Source organism: Anabrus simplex, chromosome 7 (genome assembly GCF_040414725.1).
Source record: "Anabrus simplex isolate iqAnaSimp1 chromosome 7, ASM4041472v1, whole genome shotgun sequence".
In the NCBI taxonomy this organism is placed as follows: domain Eukaryota; kingdom Metazoa; phylum Arthropoda; class Insecta; order Orthoptera; family Tettigoniidae; genus Anabrus; species Anabrus simplex.
Window position 1 is genome coordinate 335,233,423 of NC_090271.1, and position 27,704 is coordinate 335,261,126.

General features: G+C 38.9%; 1 protein-coding gene across 2 annotated transcripts in view; it reads right to left on the minus strand.

The window, feature by feature from the left end:
• Window positions 1–7,307, minus strand: part of LOC136877156 (arf-GAP domain and FG repeat-containing protein 1) — a 272,539-nt gene extending 265,232 nt beyond the window's left edge. For both annotated transcript variants that reach the window (XM_067150965.2, XM_067150964.2), the window contains exon 1: window positions 7,121–7,307. In XM_067150965.2, the coding sequence (XP_067007066.2) occupies window positions 7,121–7,284 (164 nt within the window). In that variant the 5' untranslated portion in view covers window positions 7,285–7,307. The remainder of the gene's footprint in view (window positions 1–7,120) is intronic.
• Window positions 7,308–27,704: the final 20,397 nt, after the last annotated feature.

Sequence of the window (27,704 nt, forward strand, 5' to 3'; positions counted from 1 at the left end):
GAGTAGGTGATATTGAACTATTTAAAATTGAAAGTTTCTGGTCAGATTGCAGCAATGGTGAGCTAACAAGGGTGTCAATCTTGTTTCGCGTCTTGTCAAGTACGGCTTGTGGATCCAGTTTAAGTTCATTGATGAAATTCACACCTAAGTAACGAATCGCACTTCCTTTGGACTGTGATTTAATTTCACAGTCGTCATTAATGATGATATTCTCCTCCGTTAGCTGACCTATCTTGATAGAAAGACAAGCCGATTTTGAAGCGCTGATGTCCAGGCCGAGTTCCTTAAATCTTACTATGGCGATCCTGGCTAGTTCGGCAGCAGATTCAGTGTTTTTCCCAAATATTACCGTATCGTCGGCAAAACACATTATAGTGAGGTTAGGCTCATCGTTTGCAATCGAGTAACCGTTAATTCCTTGCTAAAGAATCTTCAGATAGTTCTTCCACAATATGATTGGTAGCGATGTTAAATAATGACGGTGACAAAGGGGAGCCTTGAAGCACACCGCGATTAATTTTGATGGGTTTTGTTCCCTGTTTTCATGTCTGTATCTGTGTTACATTTCCCTCTTGTAGAGCAATTATCAGTCTCGTCAGTTTTTCGGGCACACCGACCGATTCCAGTGTGCTTTGGAGGTGCGCATGTCCGACGTTATCAAAAGCTTTGCGAAGGTCGAGAAATATAATGCAAGCATCGTTCTTTTCTTGCCTAGTGTGCTGTAAAGTGGCTTCCAAAATTTAGGTATTTATGTAAGTACCGGGTGTATTGGTGAAACCCCTTTGATTGTCATGAAACACAATGTAGTTCCGAAGCTGTTTATCAAGAACTTTCTCGAAGATTCGTCTAATGACTGAGCATACAGTAATTGGGCGCCAGTTACTGGGATCATTTACGCCACCTTTATGAACCAGAATTGTACGGGCTTTCTTGAAAGACGATGGTACTAACCCTGTTGTTAGCGTTCTAGTGGCGATGATTGCGATTATCTCTGAAATTGTGCTGTTTTTAATAGCTCGGACGATTACGTAGTCAGGACCGCTTGTGGTGTCTATCTTGATTTTCTGTGTTGCCTGAATAATGTCTTCTTTAGATATGACTGGACTGTATAGGTCGTTAGTCGATACAATTTCAGTCTCAGTGCCTTTTTGAGGGTATTCTGGTCTTTTGTGGTTGTTCGGCCTAGAAAATATGTCCGAAAAGAATGTGTGCAATACATCTTCCTTCAGGCTGCAAATTGGTTGTTCGTTTGTAAACACATTGCGTATGGCTTTTCGCCGCTGATTGTAATAGTAGAACTGAGTGGATTCATACATGTACTTCCTTCTTCTCTTCTCTCTTCCCTTTTTCGTTGATCTTTCAGGGTTTGAAGAGGTCCTATATGAACGTTGGGCAGAATTAAGTTGGCCTTTTCTTCTCAGTTCATAATATTTCTGGGCGGGGTGTTTCGGCCCGGGAAGAATATGTGGTACTGAAGCTAAGAATTGGACAAAGTCATTAACGGCCTCGTCGAAGTGGTAGTCTTACGTTTTCAGAAAACTTTGATTTCCATTTAATCAGATCGCGGTTGTACTCGTCCATATTCGGAGCTGGAGTAGTAGTGGTATTGGTTGTAGTTTCATTGGACTGACGACTCTCTGGGGAATTTCGTAAAATGCTGATTTTACTCTGCTTCTTGACCAGGGTATCTCTGTGCACTGCAGGGTGAACTCTGCGAACATGCATGCTTACGCCCCTATCGGATCGATAATATTTTCCACAGCGCGTGCATTGTACACCGTGTGATTGTTGTTCATCGGAAAGATTATTAGCCATATTGTGAACATGTATATGTGTCCATATAACTTACGATTGAAATATTCTTGTCTATGCACTATTATCCATAAAAGAATATAAAACGAGCCACGTGATCTTCTAACATCACTGCCGTGTTGACTTGATTTTCTGAATGAGGCAACGGAATACTAGGATATATGACAATCACATAACAGGCAACATGTATAAAAGTTAACCGTGCTAAACTTTTCAACAATCAATAATCTACACCACACGAAAAAATTAAAGACTATAAACACTTCTAGTCCTCTCGGATAAAGGATGTACTCCACAAGCAAGAAACCGTGAAAAGATGTAAGTTTAAAGTAATAAGTCTTCCTTTATGATTGTCTCCATAAAACTGAGTCATGTTTTACGTATACCTTCCGCCAGGTTTGAGTGAAATATAGATCATATCCTATTCAACACCATCCTTTGTCCAGTAGAAAGGCTTCTCTCTAGCATGTATCGTTATGTGTAGCCGGAGGTCACTTCGCCTAGTTAATAGAGCAAACGCCGGAAAAGCCATCCATCTAATTTTTGATCTGATTAGCGAATAGTTTGTTGCAATCCTGACAATGAGAGAGCCTTTCACCTTTCTGAAGAAGCAAATGGGTGCGATGATTACTAAGTAGACAAAACGTCTTATTGCATTTCATGCAGGGGTTTGGCTTTTCTCCAGTATGTACGACTTTGTGTTGTCGGAGGCTACCCTTAACTTCAAACGCTTTATTGCATTATTTACAATAGAAAGGCCTTGTCCACTATGCATGATGATGTGTTGTTTGAGAGACGGGCTTGACTAAACGTTTAATTGTTTCGATGTCTCTCCCTAATAAAAATGTTGTGATCTTGTATTAGCAACATATTTTGTATTGAAATAAGGTGGATATATATATTGTATTGATTAGGTGGTCAAATTAATAAATTAACTTATTTTTATTATTCCAATTAAGTGGTATGTTCCGAGCTGTCATCGGGGAGATGGCGTGGGAGGACATCAGTAGACGAATAAGTTTGAGTGGTGTCTTTAAAAGTACGAAAGATCACAATATGAAGATAAAGTTGGAATTCAAGAGGACAAATTGGGGCAAATATTCGTTTATAGGAAGGGGAGTTAGGGATTGGAATAACTTACCAAGGGAAATGTTCAATAATTTTCCAATGTCTTTGCGATCATTTAAGAAAAGGCTAGGAAAACAACAGATAGGGAATCTGCCATCTGGGTGACTACCCTAAATGCAGATCAGTAGTGATTGATTGATTTCCTACCTTTTACCTTCCTCCTACTTCCACACATCTCAGCAACAGTTCCCTGTTCCTCATCTTCCCTCTGTTGCTCTACCTGGAGTGGCTCGTACCGATTTCCCACAGACACCTGTCCTGAATTCTGATCCTGAATAGAGCCCTTAGCCTGCAATCTCCTTCCCCTTAGAACATTGGACCACCTATCTTCTACAATATCCCCTTTCCTTCCCATCTCTCTTTTATACCTGCTGTAACCTGTAAATCGTTCCATACTTCCAAGAATAAAATGTATCAGCAAAAGAAGAGGAAGAATCACAAAGGGAATGAAATTGAAAGACTGCCTGGCCTCGTAAACCTAATACCATCGGGGTCAGAAAAGAACAAGAGCTGAGTGACGAGGGTCGGGCAGGAAATATGCAAGGAATATCAGACTCGGCTAAGGGAAGCGTGATCGCCAACCCACACACTCAAGTTCAGAGGCACACTACAAGACTGTCTCTGATCAAGCGGGAAGTTCAAAGGGCGCTACAATGAGATCAGCTGGGGAAGAATTGTCACCATTCAATACAGGACATTGGCCATGCCATGCACATCAGGGATGTTAACCAGCAACAAGTGCACAGCCCAGTGAATATTCTTAACATTTGGAAGAGATATTTTGAGGAAATTTGCAACGAGGAATTTTCTCATGATCAGGCTACATGGTGTACCCAAAATTTACATTCATTGGGTTCAGCACCTATACAGAAACATCAACTCTTCCGACAAGCTGTAAGTACATCAGAACCGTTTGGTATCAACGTTGGTGTACGACAAGGCTCAGCCATGTCTCCACTACTCTTTATTCTTTACCTCCACACCATCACTGAAGAGCTGCTGACACCGCATCCTTTGACACCAACTTTTGCTGACGATTGCATGGTCACCAATGAGTCTCATCAAGGTATCAAAGAGCTGGTGCAATGCTGGAAAACACAATTATTGGATGAGTATGGACTGCAACTTTATGTAAGGAAATCAGAGTACTTGGAATGCCATGAACAGAGCGGTTGATCAATTAAAGTTGATACCACGTAACTCAGCAAAACAACAGAATTCTAATATTGGGGATCGCTTATCTCTTCAGATAGTAGCTCACTGCCTGATGCACGACACAGAGTAACTGCAGCCTGGACAAACTTGTGCCAAGTTACAGGAGTCTTCTTAAATCTAAAGATACCACTCTACCTAAAATCAAAGATCTAAAAAACAATCGTTCACCCAGTGGTATTATATGGGACAGAGTGCTTTTTTGCTAGTTGCTTTATCTCACACCGACACAGAAAGGTCTTATGGCAATGATGGGACAGGAAAGGCCTAGGAATGTGAAGGAAGCGGCCGTGGCCTTAATTAAGGTACAGTCCCAGCATTTGCCTGGTAAGAAAATGGGAAACCACGGAAAACCGTTTTCAGGACTGCCGACAGTGGGATTCGAACCCACTATCTCCCGGATGCGAGCTCACAGCTGCGCCCTCCTAACCGCACGGCCAACTCGCCTGGTGGGACAATGTGCTGGCCATCCACAAGGAAATATGAACAAACTTTATACATTATGGAAATTAAGATGCATCAAGTCTTCAATCAGGATATTTGGGGTACCGCTGAACCGTGATAAAAATGCTCAAGTCTCAACTGTGATGGTGCGGGCACATTGCGCACTGATAACCTTGTTGTGAAGAAGACATTGAAACGGAGCCTCCCAAGATGCTATCAGCGAGGAAAACCCAAGAAGAGATGGCTTGACACACTGCAAAAAGATATGAAGACTGTAATCTCAAGCCCAATCTTGCAAAGTGGAGGGCTAAATTCAAGAAAGTGGACCCTGCACTAAAGAAGGATAGATGCTAAAAAGATGACGCTAAAAAGATGACTATTATAATTATTGTTTATATTACTGTAATGATAATACATTGAACAATTGATTTTTATTAAAGCATTGCCTCCTCTGTTCCAGTAGGCAACTAGGCTACTTATATTTTGTTAAAGCAATTTTGGTCTGTTCAAACCGAAGATGTAAAAACCTGACTGAAGTGTTAGTCCTGTTGGTATCTCCAAAAACTGTAAGAGTGGTTAGAGCGTTGTAACACTAATAATATTATTATAATATATAAGCATATATAAATTGAAGCCATTTACATCAAACATGCAGGAAATATGGGGCTTTGAGTGATGTGCGCAGTAAAAATATGAACAACTTAAGACATTAATAAACTGTAGTTTATAGATACGGATACTGTTTAGGATAAGTGGTGTGTCTGCCTTCGATAGTATGGAAGCTGCAAAAGAAGCAGTGCCTCTGGATGTGTAAAGCATTAATCAGTCATTGGGTTTGCAATATAACTTTTGTAGTCAGTCAGAAAAGCATTGAGACAAAACACCTAACACCTCACTTTATCAAGTATGCCTCATCATACCACTGGCTGGTGGTGGTACTTCATGACATAACAGTGATGCTATCTGAAGATCTAAACAGCCTTCATATACAAGCTACTGAAGCTTATTCTTGCTCTTGTTCTGCACTGATATTTATTTATTCATCCATTCATTCACCTCACCCCCCAAGTAATTTAATGTTGCCCTTACACATAACTTACAGGCTCTTGAAGATTCTGGGAGGGATGGGGAAAGGCTAGGATTAGGTATGTCTTAATTTATGTAAAGCCTCAGCATTTATCAAGTGTGAAAATATGAAACCATGAAAAACCATCTTCAGGGCTCACAATGGTGGTATTTGAACCCACTATCTCCTAATACAAGCTTGCAGCTAGGGCCTACACTACTCATACCACGAAGTCAATTTGCTTGGTGCAACTTATTATGACTTCAGCACCTAGCGGAAAATATGGAATCAAAAGAAAATAAGCACATTTTCTCAGGTTTGATATTGAAAGAGTTTTAGAACATAAGCCTCTCAGTCATCAAGCCCAAGAGTAATGAGGATTACTCCAATTTTCAAAGACAAAAGACCACCAAAATACACAAGATAGCAACAGCCTACATTACAGGATTAATAATAATTTTGTTTGTTTTACATCCCACTAACTATTCTTTTGGTTTTCAGAGAATTAAAAGACTTAACCATGAACGATCAAACAGAAAAAATGAAAGAAAAGAAAAAAAAAGACTACACTTATTAAACAGGAGCAGTGCACACTCAACCGAGACCTTGTGATTCCCTCATTTAGGCCTAACTACAAAGTTACTAATACATGAGAAAATTATGTCTTGACAGAGATAGTATTTTACCCAATGTTGTAAAATAAATGCTATCTTCCTTTTCTTATTCCAAAAAGGTAGTTGTCAAAACAAGCAACAAGTAAATTACTTTGTAGCAGAAATACAAATACTTTAAAGAGCTATTAAAAAACATGAAGCTTGCGAAAAATATATTTGCAATCATGTCAATGAAATTACACGGATTCAACGACTAGGCTATACCAATCTTGAATGACCATATTCACTCTGAAATTGCTGCAGTGCAATAACAGTCGAGTATTACAGGATATTGCAGAAATGACACCAATAATATGAAATGTAATGAGAAAGCTGAATCTATACAGACAATAATAGTAGGGCACAAGAGTATAAATTTAATACTCAAGATCCTATTCTTTATCAACAAAACACGGAAAAAGAATGAATAATGTTCAACAGCGAGAAGTGTCGTTCTGAAGTGTCCAAATGACCGACAATTCTTAAATAGTTTCCATAACAATCGGTAAAATGGAAAAGAGAGAATTGAATAAATACAACAACAAACCATATCTGATCTCTTTACCTAATCAATACAATAATAAATTCGTTGTCAAACTGAATCAACTAACCTTACTAAAATCAATCAATTAAACACAATGTCAAGCCCCATATACTGTTTAGTATTTCAATAAAGAGGCGTAAAAGCAACTCTACAACACAATGTCACTTAGTAAATGTGTCAGAATCCGAAAATGTCCTTCAAACCAAGAACATGTACATATTTATACATAAGCTAGAGGATGACAGGAGAAAGATAACTTACAGCAGTCCAGAACAAGATGTACACACGAAAGACCCAATTGTCATGTTGACGTATGTTGGTCCTCGTTGGTGACAATCGAAACATTGTTTATTAGCGGGTAGAGACACTAGTTCGCGTAATATTTTAAGGTGCTTTTCATCTTGTTTTTTCCTCGCGGTAGCCATATTTCATTGCTCTCTACTGTAGTACAGCTAGCGCCACTGTTTTAATACGAGTACCATAATCAACTACTATCACGGCCGACCTGATGCGTCGCTACAAATTGATCAGAGAGTAGCGAGGGATCCAGCCAGTCGAGCTACTATAAAAAGAGTACGGATCATGGAACTCCCATCCAAAATACAACGTTACATGCTGCAATAAATTAAACTAATTAAACCTCACTTATCTCCTTTCAGAAAAATATACAAAGAGGAACATTTCTTGATTGTTGAAACTTGTTCATAATTACTGCGTACTTTCATCCGGACTGCACATCTGTAGACATCATAGACGCTTTATCTCACGCTTTCAGTGTAATCGCTCCTAAAGGAAAAGTAATCTTATGTGGTGATTTCAACTGCCCAATCGACAAGGAAACAAGAAAAACAACAGAAGTACTGGCATTCATTGAACAAGTGGGACTAAATCTGATAAATGAAGTGGATGCATACAGTTACATGTGTCACAACAGCATGAGTACACTGGATTTAGTATTTACAAGAGGGTTCGCAACATTTGGTCAGAAAGAATTATGGAAAACATATGGGGCACTGATGAGGAAGCATATACCAATATCAACAGAACTTAAACAGGAACAGGAATTAACAAGAACGATAAATACAAACGGCAAGATATAGCAGATACCTTGGATTCTGGAGATCAAATGGACTGTATCGCGATTGACCTGTCTAAAGCATTTGATAGGGTGGATCATGGGAGACTACTGGCAAAAATGAGTGCAATTGGACTAGACAAAAGAGTGACTGAATGGGTTGCTATATTTCTAGAAAATAGATCTCAGATAATTAGAGTAGGTGAAGCTTTATCTGACCCTGTAATAATTAAGAGGGGAATTCCTCAAGGCAGTATTATCGGACCTTTATGTTTCCTTATATATATCAATTATACGAGTAAAGGAGTGGAATCGGAGGTAAGGCTTTTTGCGGATGATGTTATTCTCTATAGAGTGATAAATAAGTTACAAGATTGTGAACAACTGCAACGTGACCTCGAAAATGTTGTGAGATGGACAGAAGTCAATGGTATGTTGATAAACGGGGTTAAAAGTCAGGTTGTGAGTTTCACAAATAGGAAAAGTCCTCTCAGTTTTAATTACTGCGTTGATGGGGTGAAAGTTCCTTTTGGGGATCATTGTAAGTATCTAGGTGTTAATATAAGGAAAGATCTTCATTGGGGTAATCACATAAATGAGATTGTACATAAAGGATACAGATCTCTGCACATGGTTATGAGGGTATTTAGGGGTTCTAGTAAGGATGTAAAGGAGAGGGCATATAAGTCTCTGGTAAGACCCCAACTAGAATATGGTATATGGTTCCAGTGTATGGGACCCTCGCCAGGATTACCTGATTCAAGAACTGGAAAAAATCCAAAGAAAAGCAGCTCGATTTGTTCTGGGTGATTTCCGACAAAAGAGTAGCGTTACAAAAATGTTGCAATGTTTGGGTTGGGAAGAAATGAGAGAAAGAAGAAGAGCTGCTCGACTAAGTGTTATGTTCCGAGCTGTCAGCGGAGAGATGGCGTGGAATGACATTAGTAGACGAATAAGTTTGAATGGCGTTTATAAAAGTAGGAAAGATCACAATATGAAGATAAAGTTGGAATCCAAGAGGACAAACTGCGGCAAATATTCATTTATAGGAAGGGGAGTTAGTGATTGGAATAACTTACCAAGGGAGATGTTCAATAAATTTCCAAAATCTTTGAAATCATTTCGGAAAAGGCAAGGAAAACAACAGATAGGGAATCTGCCAAGTGGGCGACTGCCCTAAATGCAGATCGGTATTGATTGATTGATTGATTGATTGACTGATTGATTGATTGATTGATTGATTGATTGATTGATTGATTGATTGATTGATTGATGATTGATTGATTGATTGATTGATTGATTGATTGATTGATTGATTGATTGATTGATTGATTGATTGATTGATTGATTGATTGATTGATTGATTGATTGATTGGCATTAGTCGTAAATTAGACAAGAGCGCCTTAGAAGTGATGCCTGAATTATAGGAAAGTATACAGTTACTCGTTGCAGAAAATAAGTTAGACAAAGCAGATAGGGCCAAAGTAAAAATGAAGGAAGCAACTATTCAAATTAGACCGAGAAGAGCAAAACGATGATTTGACACAGAGTGCTACCGGAAAAGAAAGGACACTATAGCCAGGTTAAGGAGGCTTAAAACATCCAAATGAGAGGAAATCTTGAAGGAATATCAACGCCAAAGCCAGGAACACAAAATATTAATAAATAGAAAGCAAATGGAATTCATCAAAAAAGAAGCTATTAGACAAGCAGAAGCTTCGGAAAAGGATCATTTCCACGCCTTACGGACAAAGCAGCCAAGAATCCCAATGTCCATTCCCATGGGAAGATGGGAACATCATTTTAGTAAAATTTCATCGCACAAGGAAACGAGACCAGATTTTAGAGAAGAAAAATATTTGAATGAAACATGGTCATACTTTCACCAAGGATGAATTGGATAATGTCATGAGATCACTAAAGAGAGAGGAAAGCACCAGGACCGGATGGACTATGCAATGAACATCTACAAGAGACATACACAGTGATGGCAGAGACATGGCGTCATCTGTTCAACAAATGTTTAGAGACAGGATATATACCAAGGGGATGGCGCATTTCCACAATAAAAACATTATACAAAGGCAAAGGAGACCCAGATAAACCGGAAGCGTATCGAGGTATGGCACTTGAAGTAGCTGCTTTCAAATTACTCTCAAGATAGCTAGCCTTGAGGATAGGCCCATAAATAGACGAACATCTTCCAGACGAGCAATTTGGATTCAGAGGAGGTCGCTCCACATTAATGGCAGCCGAATGTCTCATAACACAAATACAAGCAGAAATAAGTAAAGAACAAGGAATGCTGTATGTGATCTTCATAGATTTCTCAAAGGCTTTTGACACGGGTAACCTAGGAAGCTAGTAGGAAAACTAAAAAAACTCTACGAAGACCCATGGACAATAAAACTCTTATCAAACATCCTGTCGGAAAATTTTGTGAAAATCAAGGGCAGTGTTGGACAGTCTGAATGGTTAAATCAGACTAATGGAGTATTGCAGGGTGATCCACTCAGCCCAATGCTCTTCAATATTCTTACTCACGATGTAGTAGCTGAAGTTAATAAAGAATCACGAGCGGTATCATTATACATATATGCAGACGATATGGCACTGGCGTCAAACAACAGGGAAGAGATTCAAAGAGGAATAGACTCCTTAGTTGAATGGATAGATACGAATGAACTATAGATGAATCGAGACAAAACGGAGCTAGTAATTATCAGGAAAGCAGGAAGACTAGCCTTGAACGATGAAATAATTTGCGAAGGATTACCGCTTAAAAATAATAACATGTACAGATATTTAGGAATCACAATACAGATGACTGCAAAATCTTCCTCCGTACACCTCAGGAAAATACTGATCTCCTCAGTTAAAGCAATTAACGAAATTAAAAATCTACAGCTTCTCTTCCTGGAAACTGCCTTGAAGTTGTTCGATACGAAAATACTACCCACGTTAACATACGGAATAGAGATCATCTGGGAACACCTAATTGTAAAACAACTGGAAGATATCGAGGCTCTAAAAGCCAGATTCTTGAAAAGAACTATGGGCTTATCAAAATACACGCCGTCTCGACTAGTTTGTGTTATGGCAAAAGAAATATTTTTGTTGGAAGATCTAACTTGAAGCCACTTGTTACCAAAGACACCTGCAGTGAAGATTGCTCTGCGGAACATACGGGAGAAGGAAGATCAAATGTGGGAAGATTCCTATACAACAGAAGCAGTGATGTCTACAAAAAAAGGATACAAGCAAACCAGAAATTACGTCATGTGGTGACCAGGATGGCGCTGCACGGGTTTCATACCAAATTACGCGTAGGGAGGAAGTATCACAACCTCAACAGTAATTGTGTGTGTGAACTTTGTAACGAAAGCTGTAAACGCTACCGCATTCTAAGTTGAAAAATACGATCAAAAAGTATCTTTGAATATTCGAGTTTGTAATGCAAAATATTTCGCACATAATAAAAGAATAAATATTCATTCAAAATATAACGCACTTTATCCAAATAGGCAAACTATTTGCTTGAACGTAGGATCAGTCGGAGAGACGACAAATAATAAAGCCAAATTAAAACATTGATGTGCATTTGATTCAGACGTCGCAGAAACGCTGCGCTAAGCCTATTCATCCACAATAATATAAGCGTAGGACTTTTTCCTTCCATCATGTTAATATATGACCCTTAGATACACGCATCTCTTTCACTAACATTCCGTGCCGTAATATATTTTTCCATTCTCTTTCGTCATTTTGTGACTTGCAAACGGCTAAAATGTAATTGTATGGAAAATTATACAGTACATGAGAATACATCGAAAAAATCATATCACTATGTATGAAATTCTTATCAATAACATATATAATTGTGAGGGATGGGATAAGGACATATTTACTATTCATAATTAATGTAATTAAAAATTCTTATAAACATTTATTGGACAACGAAGAAAAACATCTCACACACAAAAGAGATATTGAGAATGATTGGACTGAGATCGCCCTTTTTCAGTCTCATATTACAAGACATTGTACTTTACCCGATAGTCAACAAGCTCAAAAAATTCACTAGAGTAAAACAAAAACTGATAGAATCATTTATTATCAGCACATTTTATCTTGGTGCATTTGTGTACGCGGTGAGGAGTGTGGAGGGAGCTGTCCCGGTTGCGATAGTGCTGCCAACTGAATGAAAATGAAATATGAATTGAATCGAGAATATGATCGATCAATATTACGTTTCTAAACCGTTATTATCTTAAGCCAACAACTATGTCACATACACATTATATAACATTATATAACATTTCTCGATGCGAAACTTGTTCCTAGCATGAATTCTATAGTTTGGCTTTGATGTGTAGACAACAGTACTAGTACGTAAAGTGTACGCCAGATGTCGCACAACGACGCTTAAGCGATTCATAGTTTGTGTTTCAAAGGTTGCCAATACGAAACTCACAGATTACCGAGGTCGACCGATTCAGCAATAGGGTGTAAATGCACCAAGATAAAGTGTGCCGATAATATACACTTAGATTCTTGGCTTAAACAAGGACAATTTCTTCTAATTTACAGTACGATATAATATACCTAAATGTACAAACTAACTCTGCACTAGACTAAAAACTGATTACAATAAAGGGTTAGTACAACGTTGAGATACAGAATAGAAATGAATACTTTTCATGTGATCAAAAATACTTATACTTTAGCGTACAGAACTAATTGCACCCAATTGAAAACAAACATAATAATATAAGAGGACCAGTGAAGGCTTGGAACTCTAGGCAAAACATCTTACACTGGTGAAGAAATCGAAATCACGTGCCATCGTCATCGTCTTTTTCAACGCTCCAGCTGTTGCAACTTATTGTACACTTGGAATGATTTTTGCAAACAAATCGGGTACACTTCCTACAGCGTGCAGTTGTTTTATTGTTTCTGTGCTTTCCACATTCGTGACATGGGCCCGAATTAGCTTGCTCATGAGAAGGCTGGGGCAGTTCTGATATTTCTCGATATTTGGAGAGAAATGCATTTACGTCGATGGGGATAATGTTACTTCCGCCCCGTTCTTCAAACAGTCTTCTAAAAGGCTAAATTCTCAAGAAAATCAATCCAGCGTTTTCCTTTAGTTTCCGTATTTGAATGATTGGCAACATAAATAACATGGGCACTTACACCAGCCACATCCAGGAATCAATCAATCATTCACTACTGATCTGCATTTAGGGCAGTCGCCCAGGTGGCAGATTCCCTATCTGGTTTTTCCCTAGACTTTTCTTAAATTATTGCAAAGAAATTGGAAATTTATTGAACATTTCCCTTGGCAAATTATTCCAATCACTAACTCCCTTCCTATAAACGAATATTTGCCCCAATTTGTCCTCTTGAATTCCAACTTTATCTTCATATTGTGTCTTTCAAACTTTTAAAGACACCACTCAAACTTGTTACCGGTGTCATTCCACGCTATATCTCCACTGATAGTAGGTGGGCTAGGCTGCTCTGAGGCAAATTAACGTTATCTCTTTAATATTCATAAGGTCAAGGTCATTGACCCCGAAAATACCATTAAGGTCATTGACCATGACGTCATCGATGACGCTATTAGGTAAAAGACACTTAATGACGTCATATATGATGTCATTGAGCCAACACCCCCCCCTAGGCCATTGACTATGACCTAGAGGTATCTGGCACAACCCGTGGTCAATGGCTAGGACCATTGATCTAGAGAGTTGTTGGCACAACCCATGGTCAATGTCTGAGACCAATGACCTAGAGTTTGTTCACACAACCCCTGGTCGGGGGAGAGGTGTTGGATGAGTCTAAGCCCTCCTCACCCCACCCCTAAGACCAGCTTGGTCGGCAGTCTGCACGGAAGTGGACTGCAACGAACTTTTTTTCGGGGGCTCCCGAATTCCGCTCCCCCGCGTGGCAATCGTCCTATTCTACATTGCCTCCGACATGCTATTAGTTCTAAGAAGAGAAAGATAGCAGGGAGGAGTGGGAGTATGATACTACAGGAGTATCTGCCTGTTCCCATGCACAGCACGTTACAAGGCCAGATGTGGTGTTAGGTGTCAAATAGCGGTGTAATCGGGTAATAAGGGTCAAGACAAAACCACATCGTTTTATTATGCCTTTCACTTTCTATTAATTGCTGTTTAGCCTCTCCAACGGCTTTCACAGTTCTTGCTACAGCACTCGCTCCTCCCAGTAGTGAGCCTAGAGCAGCGAGTCCGGCAAAAAGAGCAGGTAGAAATCCTCCCCGTTTTGGTACTGGAATAATTCGAGCACGTTTTCGGGAAAAGTAATTTCTTCTTTGAACTCACACGAGCTTTTGCTGGCTTTTCTTGGCGCTACTTATTGATGTTCTTCACCTTAGTAGGCGGTACGTGTTGCACGCACAATATCGCGAAGTCCTCCGCTCTTCTTCTTCTTCGTAAAGCGTTGCTTTCCCATAATACTCTTTACACGTTGACACAGCACTATCAACTGATGCTACACACTCTAGCTTACGTCTATTTATCTACTTAGAAAATTGTTTCCTCCTCCGTTAACTTACAGGAATAACCACTGAATATTCCATCATAATGTACAAGGGTAAATCGTTAATAGTTTCTCCTTCACTTACCTCCTCCTCCGTCAGCTTAAGAAGAAATGTAAATTTATCTCTTTCTTAACAGCTCCATCGATAAAGTTAAATAACTCTTCCTCATTCAGCCTAATTCTCAGATGTTCATCGTCCGGTTGATACCGTATGTTAAAATACGAATAGATCCATCGCACGGCATTATAAATTCGCTAAGTCCACTTGCCAGTACATAGTTCTTGCAGTCTTATCTTCTAATTGTTTACTCTTTAGTTGTACGAGAAAAAGAGACGGCAAGGATTTAATGTACAGAGATAATCTGCTATCTACAAATCAATTCGTTGCAACGTCATGGGAATTGACGGGGTCTCCAACAGTGGCTAACCTTCTTCTTTTTTCATTTCAACTACTTCTAACGTAATTGTACACACTTTGTCCATCTCACTCGTAAGAAAATATTTTGTGCATACCTCCTGGACATCAACCGTATCTACTAACTCCACTAATCTTAACGCATTCATATAAAGGGTTTTGTCTCTAAGGTTCCCAATCTTGCATATTTCTCGAGAATCAACGTGTTTTGTGCAAGCGTCTTGATCATTACCGGGATCGGCTACGTTGATGATGTGTTTCCTTTTTACATCATATCCTTCACTATCTAAATGTGGTAGCAGCTGAAGATTTCTGTTCACATAGCTTTTATTGGCAGCATCATTACTATTCACAGGAATTCCCACATCTTTTATGCGACGTTTCTTTGCACCATAGTGTCTTTCGTCACTTTAGAACAGAGTTTTTGTGTTATATAAGCTTTTGTACACGCATCTTGTTCATCAACTGGGATAGCGACATTGACTAGACGTTTAGATTGAACATCATAGTTTCCCTTTATTCCTTTCAATCGGAACCAGTCAACATATTCTTTGTACACGTGTCGTTAGGTAGTTGCAGATCTTCTACATTCATTAAACGTTTTTATTAACATTATAATGACCGTCCGAAGTACGTTGGATTGTTTGCCTATCGACGTACATCTTATTCGCCGGATCGGTTTCATTTATAGGGTCTTCAACAGTTTTCTTATAACGATATGTTCTTCCAAAGGCGTCCATCGTACGTTGGATTGTTTGCCTATCGACGTACATCTTATTCGCCGGATCGGTTTCATTTATAGGGTCTTCAACAGTTTTCTTATAACGATAGGTTCTTCCAAAGGCGTCCATCGCGGCACTGTTCAGTAGTGTCTCTATTACGTAACTATTTAACTAGATTCATCCCTCTCCCACCGTCAGTCGTTTTGAAGAATACAAAACAGAAAGAGACACGTCCCGTTACGAATGTCGTCTCACAACTAGTCACATGTGCATCGGTGCAGCTTCATCGTCATGGTACACTATTACCATCCTCTATTCGATGTATCGTAGCGGGCCCGTCTGGCGGAAGGAGCAACCTCTTAATCACACTCATCACTTCACGTCAGGGATTACGCTTCCAGAATATTTACATCTTTGCCAAGTTCCTTTATGAACTACTCTATCAATATCTGAAACAGATTATGGATGGCTTAAGTGACACTGGTATACATTATTTTTCTTTCTCCGTTAACCAGGATGTAATACCTCCAGATGAAGTACTACCATATTCGCTGATGATTTTCGACGATGTTATAACAGAGCAGTAAAATGTAATTCAATCCTACTTTTGCATGGACGACATAAGAAGGTTGACTGCTTTTATTCGTGTCAGACTTATTCACGTGTACGATGATCATGTGAATACTGACATGACCTTCCAAGAATTTAAGCAGATCTGTGCTAAGTGCTGGGATAACAGTCGCCACGGGTTAATTGTTATCGATGGAGATCGTCCACGGAAAGAAGGACGGTATCGTACGGGGTTTGATCATTTTATCAGTATTTAATTGGCTCCTTCACCGACCAGGCATTTACTTGTATCCATGCCGAAGTCATGTTTAGACATTTAACGCATGAGATTATCCGTGCATGAAATAATATTCGTCAAAAGTATAGAGAAATTAAACGCTACCCTGCAGATAGGGATCGACTCCTGCAGAAACATATCGCAGAAACACTTCAAGCTATACTTAGGACACCTTCAAAGAAGAGTCTCCAGTCTGTTGGAACGCAGATGACACCTTCAAAGAAGAGTCTCCAGTCCGTTGGAACGCAGACCGTTGAGGAGAATGAAAAAGAAGAAGAAGAACAGCTGTTTACTCCGGCCAAGTCGAAAACAACTCTGTTTCTACGTACGACAGTTCTCGCAGAAACACCAACTCGACAGTCTGATTTGCCTGCTGTTACCTCTACACCAGAGTTCAAGAGCTATCTCAAAGACAAGTACGGTGAACTCGCAGCCAAGTATATTAAGAGATTGTTTATGGGAGGAACGGATCGAACGTATGGCGTTCGTTACGATAATGATCGTTTCTACACTGGCAACACTGAAGTGACACTCGACAGTAAAACAATAATTGTAAAAAGGGTTCGTTATGCAGTAAGTGAAGGTCTTCTTGAACTACTTTTTTTCTATATTCCTAATTCTGAGATATATACAGACAGTGATCTTGAGAAGTATAAACCCATCCTACGAGCGACAAATGCGTACAGACGAAATTACGATTCTTCGGCGGCAATAAATGCTAACAAGAGTTACAAGTACCGAGAAGTTATTTCTAAATTGTTCCCAACTCAGCGAAATATTCGTCACCTTTCGACTAGTGGGTTGCGCACGAAGATGTGGATGCCTCGTGTAGACTATACCTACTGGAACTATCCTAACAAGTCAGTTGAGCGATTGTTCACGCTCGATGTATCTCGCAGCGCCAGAACGTACGGCACTTGAAGGTAAGATTCGTGAAATAGAAGAACTGCGCCATGCTAAATTTATCGTGTAATGTCTCCGCGGAAGGAGAAGACGAGTTGCACAAGACAGCCCGTCGACACTATCGTCGTAGACGAATCATCACACGGGGAAAGGATGATCATTGACAAGCAGATCTCGTAGAAATGATTCCCTATGCAACCAGTGACAGCGGGATCAAATATCTCCTGACTGCCCTCGATGTCTATTCCAAGTTTGACTTTGCAGAGCCTGTACGTGCTAAAACAGGAATCGTTGTAACAGCCGCGTTCAAGGCCATTATCAAGCGAGCGGGACGCTACCCAAGTCTTCTTCAGACATATCAAGGTAAAGAGTTTTATAATAAGGAATATTTTACTTAATTGAATTCACTTAACAGTCGTCATTATTGTACGTACAGTAACATTAAAGCGAGAGTTGTAGAGTGGTTCAATAGAAAGTTTAAGACCATCATGTTTCGTGAATTTACTGCACGTGGTTCCTATCGATGGATAGACATTCTTCAAAATATTGTCGACCGGTACAATAACACCGTTCATCGAACAACTGAGATGAAACCTCGCGATGTTCGAGACAACCGCCTGCTCAAGATTGTGTACAGTAGAGTAAAAATAGCAGACCGGAAACGACATCGATTCAAAACAGATGATTTTGTACGCATTAGCAAGCATAAATCACTTTTTGATAAGGGTTACTTTCCAAACTGGAGTACCGAAATCTTCCAGATTGATAAAGTGCAATTTACAAATCCAGCTATATACTTACTCCACGATCTTACAGGACAGCCCATCAAAGGAGGTTTTTATGCTGAAGAATTAAAAAGAACGCAGTATCCCACCAGTTACCTAGTCGAAAAAGTCGTTCGTACGCGTGGGAAATAAACTGTATGTAAATTGGCTTGGATTCAATGACATATTTAATTCTTGGATTAATAAATCAGATGTGCTGTAACTCTCAGCTCAGTGCCGCTCTCTGTCGGAACTAATTCACCCGATTCCCCTCTCGACATCGTCCACACATCTCTAACCGTAGTCTCGATAAAAGGAAGCGCACAGGTTCAGTCTGCCTATTTGCTCTTTAGATGTTCTAATATCCGTTTCGCAGACATATTACTGTCAAAACGGAATCTTGCTTGTTAATGTCGTGACTAACAATGAAATTGACATAGTTGCTGTTGGTATATTAATAGAACTATGTAGAAGGAATATGTAAATATACTATATGAAGAAGAAAAAACTGTATTTTATGTATTATGAAAATAACTCGAAAGTATCTGATAGAGCTTTAAATTTTCTATACTTGTTACGATTTATTATCAGGAAAAATAAGACTGATGATATTGAGGTTTTTGTAAAATGAGAGGACTGAATTGAACAGTTTGGAACTTGATTATGTTCACGAGTGTTCCTCGCACTGGCATGGCAATTCCGCATGCCTCCAGCTCGACCAGCTCTGGTAAGTCTAGTTCCATATGTTTAATGTCCTTCCTTACCCGAACTGCCACCCTTCCGACTCTATTAGCATTGTCGCTTCGGCGTATTTTATAGCCTCTTATGTTGAACTTCTTCCCGGGTGGGAGGAAGGTTTCTGTTAGGACAGCTACGTGTATGGTGTTCGCGGCTAGGAAGGCTTCGAGTTCATATTTTCTAGACCTGACGCCCTGGCAGTTCCATATTAGAACTCGAAGCTCCTGCGTGTTATTATTATAATTATTATTATTGTTAGGGGCTTTACGTTGCACCGACACAGATAGGTCTTATGTCGCCGATGGGTTAGGCAAGGCCTAGGAGTTGGAAGGAAGCGGCCGTGGCCTTAATTAAGGTACAGCCCCAGCATTTGCCTGGTGTGGAAATGGGAAACCACGGAAAACCATCATCAGGGCTGCCGATAGTGGGATTCGAACCTACTATCTCCCGGATGCAAGCTCACAGCCGCGCGCCTCTACGCGCACGGCCAACTAGCTCGGTATTATTATTATTATGGTTATTATTATTATTATTATTATTATTATTATTATTATTATTATTATTATTATTATTATTATTATTATTATTATTATTATTATTATTATTATTATTATCTTCGTTGGGTTGTTCAGCCATCCGGGGATAGGAGTTCGGAGATTGGATTAGCCAGGTCCCTTAGCCAGGGGTAGGGGAGCATGTTGGCCATCATAACCTCAGTGGTTATGGCTACCGAGAGGTTCAGGTTTGGAAAGAAGGTTTTCAGGATTTCTTCTGTCCTTTCCCTGAACGCCTTTACTGCCATGTTCCCCGCTGGCTTTTGTGCCTGTTCCTTTGTAGTTGGTGTGATTGGCGTGGCGAGTGGGAGATGGCGAGGGGGGTGGTGGTGCGGATGCCGGCTGACTATCGGCAGGTTCTCTGCGGGGGGGGTGGAGCTGGCCTGGGGCGGGCCCTCTAGCAGCTCGGGAGGTGCTGGCGTGGACTTAACCTGCCTTGGGACTAAATTCAGAAGACATCTCAAACCGAACAAAGTTTAGGTCAGTGATCGACAGATTTCAGGGATTCCACGACGAACCAAAACTTAACCGTGGGTGTACGGACGAAAGAAGACAGGCTGCCAGAGAGAGGATGCTGAAGTTCTGGGCTGTGAGGAAGGCTTCCAGAAACATGTAATTGTTATCTAACGTGGTCTCTAATGGCCGTAAACGAATATATATATATGTTATTATTATTATTATTATTATTATTATTATTATTATTATTATTATTATTATTATTATTATTATTATTATTATTATTATTATTATTATTTGACGTCTTATTATTATTATTTGGACGGTGGTGGGGCCTGATTGGGCTGATGGCCCGGGGTTGAGTTCACCCTTCGTCCGGCTTTACGAAGTACACGCAGACCTTGGCTCCGTCTGTGTGGCTGCCTCCTGGTAGCCTGAGACGTCTAGGTTCTAACTGTCTCCTTGTAGTCTGACCACTTGGTGCTGCTGGGACGCCAGCTCTTCGTAGCAGTGCACAGACGGACTGATCCCCTGACAGAAGGAACGGCGAGACGATGGAATCAATGCTGGTACATGATACCTCTTCTCAACTAACACTACCACTGGAACTTTCCAGCCCACATCATTGCATATCGTCCCTACTCTGGCAAAATAGCGAATCTGCAAATTGTCAAAAAGTTAGAGGAGCTGAAAGAAGTTGTGATTACTCATGTCAAATCAATTTTTATATTTAATGAATGGTTTCATGTGTTAGGCATAAGGAACGAGTTGCAGATGTGAGACTTTTTCAGAGGGTAGACAATATTTAACCAATAAAATCTACACCAAAACTTCAGAAGTACAGCTTCCCTAGTTTGTCACTTTCGCTAGTTTGGCAGAGTGGGGACGATATGCTATCACAAGATGTCAGGTTTTCATGTAGGATCTTTCCCTTTCTGCCTATGTGGTTTTTCCCTAACCCTTCAGTACCACACCTTAACACTACTCTAATAGCTATCCCTCGATATCTTGCTGAGTGTCGCGTATTCTTTTTATTAATTTAGAGTCACTTTAACCCTAAGGTCTTATCGTGATTTCTAACTGTAGAATTCACATTAAATTACAGTAGAGTGAAGAATGAAAGGAATTTGATTTTGGTATTTTAAACCGAAAGGTTAAATTTTTTAATACAGACCAGTGTCAACTTGATAATTTGTTTGCACAGCGAAGTAGATGAGAGTGTCCCCTTAATATCTTTAGGTGTACCGTGGTACTGGCGCCATTTGTCATACAGTGAACAGTCTGTAATGATGTGCTTCACAGTCAACACACTATTGCATGCTGTACAGATGGGAGGCATTTTCTTCTCAAGGAGTTAGCTGTGACTTATCTTGGAGTGGCCGATCCGTATTCTAGATATTAGGACTTGATCTTGCCTGTGAAGTTTGTGAAGATAGTGTTGTAGTGTAGATTCCGTTGTTACTTCGTGGAGTTTGCTGTTTGAAATTTGAAACCATTTTATCTTCCACTGTTGGTATACTATTGGTTTAGCATAGGCAATAATGTCAGTGTGAGGGGTAGCTGTTGTTAGATCGCCTAGTGGGAGGTAAGTAGCGTCTTTAGCTTCTTGATAAGCAGATTCATTGCCTTGAATACCTCTATGGTATCCACAAAAGAATGACTTGTTTGTCTTCCTTCATAATGTTATTAAACAACAGTTGTATTTCTTGTACAAGGATGTGTTTCGATGATGGACATTCTATTGCGTTTAATGCACTATTTGAATCAGACAAAATGATGGAGTTATTGCAGGTGCTGGTTTTCAAAATATGTAACATAGCCTGCTTTATTGCGTACAGCTCATTAAAGAAGACTGTATAGTAGTCAGGCCATCAGTGTAGCATGGTACGTTCAGGACATATAATCCCACATCCATTTCTTTCCTCACATTTTGATCCCTCAGTATAGATTGCAGTGTTCCTTGGATATTTATTAGAAATTTCAAGAAATAATCGATGGTAGTGAGATCTGTCAATTTCATCTTTGACACTGTAATGTATTTCAAAGTTAATTGCTGGAAGGGTAATAGTCCATGGTGGGACATTAAGAGAGTTGTCTTCGAGGAATATTGGAGGTATACTTAAATTTAATTCTTCAAGAAACCTGGCTCTTCTGACATGGAAGGGCTGTGGTTGTGATCCTGATTTAATGGGTGTACCTTGGTGATTGTTATGAAAAGCATACAACAAAGCATACACTCATAGTTGCTACCTCGAGCGCATAAGTCAAACTTAGTTGTCTACGTCTAATTGCGAGTGGTGGTTCATTTGCTTCTATTTAAATGCTGACTACTGGACTGGTACGCAAGGGTCCTAGAGCAATTTTAAGAGCTGTGGACTGGATGGAATCAAGGATTTTGATTGAAGACATTCTTGCGAAATTTTATACAATTCTGCCATATTCTAATTTAGCCCTAATAATGGCTTTGTACGTGTTCATTAGCACTTGGTGACCTGCCCCCCAGTTCTTTGCTGCCAGGATCTTCATTATGTTCAGCCTTCGCAAGCAGTTATCTTTAAGGTTTTTCAGGTGAGGTATCCAACTTAACGTAGTGTCAAATAAAACTCCTAAGATTCATAGTTGTTACTGTTTAAATTTTGTGATTGTTCATGTACAGCTCAGGGTATTGTACAGTATGTTTACATTTGGAGAAAAGTATGCATTTGGTTTTAGTTTTGGAAAACTTGAACCCTGTAAACTTTAACCATTTTTGAATATTATCAATTGATTCTTGAAGTAACTGCTGAGTAGTTAATTTATTTCTTCCTGCACTTAATATAGTCAATTCATCGGCAAAAAGGCAAGCCTGTACTGGTAGGTGAAATGTTGGAGACAATGCCATTTATTGCAACGAGGAATATTGTAACACTGATGACTGATCCTTGGGGAACTCCATTGTCAATGGTTACTTCATGTGAAAGAGTTCCATTTGTCCTGACTTGAATTCGACGATCTTAAAGGAAATTATAAATGAAGTAAAGCATGTTTCCTGAAATATTATGTTCCATCAATGTTTCAATTAGATAGTCTTTCCACACCATGTCATATGCTTTCTCAATGTCTAAACTAACAGGTATGAGGTGCTGGTTATTCAGGAAAGCTTCTCGCATTTCCGATTCCAAACATATTAGAGTATCACTTTACAAAAGAAAATATTTATAAAATCCTCCTATCAATACAATTCATCTGTTAGATGAAACAAAGTCTATACATGTTTCAGCCTAATCTCAAGGCCATCTTCAGTAGTAAAACGATTGTTACATAATATACAAACAAATTAAAAAACGTAATGATGTGAAGTTTAAGTGATCATGATAAGTGAGTTAAAAACACATTGAGGTACAAAGTCCTCTCGTCTAATAGATCTTGCTGGCTGTTAAATAAAACATTATGCTGAGGAGTGTAGTGAGACCGTCAATACTACGAATAAAACGTGTAACATCTGTAATGAGAAAAAAGGAATGTATGAGTGGATGAAGAACAAGTTAAAAATGATGTACGAAAAGAAAACTCATATGACTTACTTGTAACTAAAAGTTGTCGTCTCGAATGGAGATGACCTTGTCGGTCTCAAGTCACATTGACAACTAAGCCTGTGTGTGGCTTACTGTGTATCTGTGTCGATGTGGTTGGGAGGGGTAATGGAGGGGGAGGGGCAGGGAGGGAGGGACGTTGTGATTCGTGGAAGGAGGGTGGAAGGGCGGGTCTTGTTCTAGAATGTCGGTAGTGAAACTCTTTTTTATTAATGAACTGTTCGCAGATGAGCGGGACAAAGGTTTCCAATAAAATATTTTTCTTTTCGTTGATTTCATTTAAGTTATAGACGGGATTGTTATATTGGTCGATATCTATATATATATTCTCTAGTATATTAAGTAAGGGACCTTTCTGTTCGTAATGCAGGATCTTTAAATCTTGATCAATTATTGTGTATTTATGATTTTTCTCTCTACAATGTTCGCTCATGGCTGAGTAGCGATTATACTTTAGGGCATTAAGATGTTCGGAGTATCTTACATTGAAACTGCGGCCTGTTTGCCCAATATACGTTGAAAGACATGATTGGCATTTTAATTTGTATATTCCAGAGTTAGAAAATTTTTTGCTGTTGACAATATGAGAATTAAAAAACATTTTTTATTGGTGTGAACGGTCTTGAAAGCTACTTTTAACTTGTGCTTTTTAAAGATGTTTGAAATAGGATATATATTATTATTATTAAAGGTAAATGTGGTGAACTTCTCTTTATGGAAAGATTGTTTTTCTAAGGTGGTCTTGGGTCTATTTCAAAATTTATTGAGAATTTTATTCACGAAAGCTTTACTGAAACCATTACCTTCGGCTATTGCATAAATGGTGTTGATTTCCTTTCTAAAATTCTTACGGGATAAAGGAACATTAAGAGCTCTGAAAATCATACTATTGTAAGCTGTCTTCTTCTGTGTCCCTGGATGTAGAGAAGTTTGATGGATTGTGTTTACTGTGTGAGTGGGCTTCCTGTAAATATTAAAAGAAATGGTTTTATTCTGATTGCGAGTAATAGTTACATCGAGATAATTAAGGGAATTGTTGTTCTCGGATTCTATCGTAAACTTTATGTGTGGATCCAGGTTATTAAGTAATTCAAGAACGGTGTTGCTGTCAGTAATGTGAGAATCTAGGATAATAAAAGTATCATCCACATACCGAGTCCAATGTTTGATAACATTAATTTTACCTATAATGTGAGTGTATTCAAGGAAATCTACGTAAATATCAGCGAGGATTCCCGAGGCCGATGACCCCATAAGAAGCCCCTTCTGTTGGTATATGATGTTGTTAAAAGTAAAGAAGCCATTATTTAATGTAAACTTGAGAATCTGAATAAACTCTTCTATCTCCCCTATAGTCAATTTACTGAATTTGGAAAGATTGTTTTTTTACTATTTCGATGGTTTTATTGACGGGTACATTCGCGTACATATTTTCTATGTCAAAAGAGTGAAGGGTGTAATATTTCGGTAACGTGAGATTTTTTATTCTATTGCAGAATTCCAGGGAATTTTTAACTGACGTGTTAGCTTGAAAGGAATAATGTGTTTTAAGAAAATTGTGAATAAATTGGGATATTTTATACGTCGGACTACTTCTGAAGTTAATAACGGGCCTTATGGGGACATCCGCCTTGTGAATCTTCGGTAACGCTTTCGCCGTAGGTAACCTGGGATTCATGATGATCAGTTTTGATTTTTCTACGTCATTAAACAAAAATAAAAAATTCTTAATTAAAGCTTTCAGCTCTCTTTGTATTCTATTGGTAGGATCTTTTTTTACTGCGTTAAAGTTATTATTAGTAAAGAAGAATTGTGCTTTATTTACGTAGTCACTTTTCTCCATAACCACAGTAGCATTACCTTTATCTGCTTTAGTTACTATTAAATCGTATCTTTAATTTTCTTTTTGAGATTGCGTATGTTGGTGACTTGTTCTTTATTGGGTTTACCAGAACCGGTATGTTTCTGATCGAAAGATGAAAGTAACTTTCGCTTAACTTCATATCTAACCTCATTTTGAACGTCTGTAGGTAACCTATTAATCGCCAATTCAGATTCAGCCAACGTAATGATTAAATCGTCGTGGTTGAAGGACGTGTCCCAGTTATGTTTTGGTCCCTTATTTAATATCTTGAGGTCCTTAGGATCAAGGTCAACTTGACTGAGGTTCACTACCGGCGGGTGAAAAACGTTCGATTCCGCGTGATTCTGCGTGTTTGGGGTATTATGGGAAGCTTTTATTAAGTTATTCCACTTCTTGTCAAGAGTGCTTTGTTTTTTCTATAAAACCTTATCGAGTCTATTGGTGACGTGAGTCTGAAAAGAAGTCCATTCGAGAGGACATAATAAGGTCGAAACTTATAAATGAGTGTCGTAAAGATTATTGTTAAGAAGAGCTTTTTTTCTTTTGAAGGAATTTAATTTCCTCTCTTATCCAAATTTTATCCGTTTTTCGTTGATTCGCGCGGGTTTTAGCCGTGTCTCTATGAGTTTTCTTCGTAAATTTTAAGAAATTAGGTGTGACGTCATTAGTTAAGCATTTTCTTAAAAAACGTAAATCTTTACCTAATTTGGCAACCTTTATCTTCAAATTATAATATAGGTTTGCTTTCTTACTAGCCTGGATGGCGTTACCATTGCAAGTTATGAATCTCATTCCGTATTGACGGTTATCACTTTACAAAAGAAAATATTTATAAAATCCTCCTATCAATACAATTCATTAGTCCCGCTCATCTGCGAACAGTTCATTAATAAAAAAGAGTTTCACTACCGACATTCTAGAACAAGACCCGCCCTTCCACCCTCCTTCCACGAATCACAACGTCCCTCCCTCCCTGCTCCTCCCCCTCCATTACCCCTCCCAACCACATCGACACAGATACACAGTAAGCCACACACAGGCTTAGTTGTCAATGTGACTTGAGACCGACAAGGTCATCTCCATTCGAGACGACAACTTTTAGTTACAAGTAAGTCATATGAGTTTTCTTTTCGTACATCATTTTTAACTTGTTCTTCATCCACTCATACATTCCTTTTTTCTCATTACAGATGTTACACGTTTTATTCGTAGTATTGACGGTCTCACTACACTCCTCAGCATAATGTTTTATTTAACAGCCAGCAAGATCTATTAGACGAGAGGACTTTGCACCTCAATGTGTTTTTAACTCACTTATCATGATCACTGTCACTTCACATCATTACGTTTTTTAATTTGTTTGTATATTATGTAACAATCGTTTTACTACTGAAGATGGCCTTGAGATTAGGCTGAAACATGTATAGACTTTGTTTCATCTAACAGATGACTTGAATTGTATTGATAGGAGGATTTTATAAATATTTTCTTTTGTAACGTGATAACCGTCAATACGGAATGAGATTCATAACTTGCAATATTAGAGTATCTGTTGTTGAACGTGCTTTACGAAAACCATTTTGTGCATCACCAAAAATGTGTATATGTTCCAAATACCAGCGTAATCTCTTGTTAACTATTTTCTCCATTAGCTTACACATTGTACTTGTCAAGGCGACGGGACGATAATTATCTGGGATCAAAATTACTTTTCCTGTTTTGACTATAGGCACTACAATAGCACAACGGCTTTGATCTGGAAATAGTTTGGAACTCCATATATAGTTGAAAATAGCAAGTAGATGATTGAGTGCACTATGTGGAAGCTGTTTTAAAAATTTATATGGAATGGTATCTGGGCCAGGACTATATCTGCATTCATTTGTTGAGTTCTGTTACAATTTCTTGTAACTGTAAAGTATCATTATAAGCATAGTTCGGTGTAGGTACAGTTTCACTTAAGTCTATCGGATCTCGAGTTGTTTTCATGCGAAGGAATTCAGGTTCATAATTGTTATCGCTAGAGATTTTTGAAAATGATTTAGCCAGTTGCTGAGCTATTTTTTGAGGTTCATTTACAATTGACCCAGTGACTGGAACTCTTAGCGAGGTAATACAGAATTTATTGTATTTACCACTTATTCTTTGGATTTTATTCCACATAACTTTTTGTGAAGTTTGGCAGGTTAAGGAGGAGACAAATATTAACCAGGAGGTTTTCTTACTTTATTTTATTTTATTTCGTGCTATTGCTCGATATTTTTAAAAATTGATTTTATTTCCAGGCGTAGGATTTCTTTTGTATAGGGAGTTAGCACGGTTTTTATTTTTGATAGCCTCTTTACAGGAGTCATTCCACCAGGG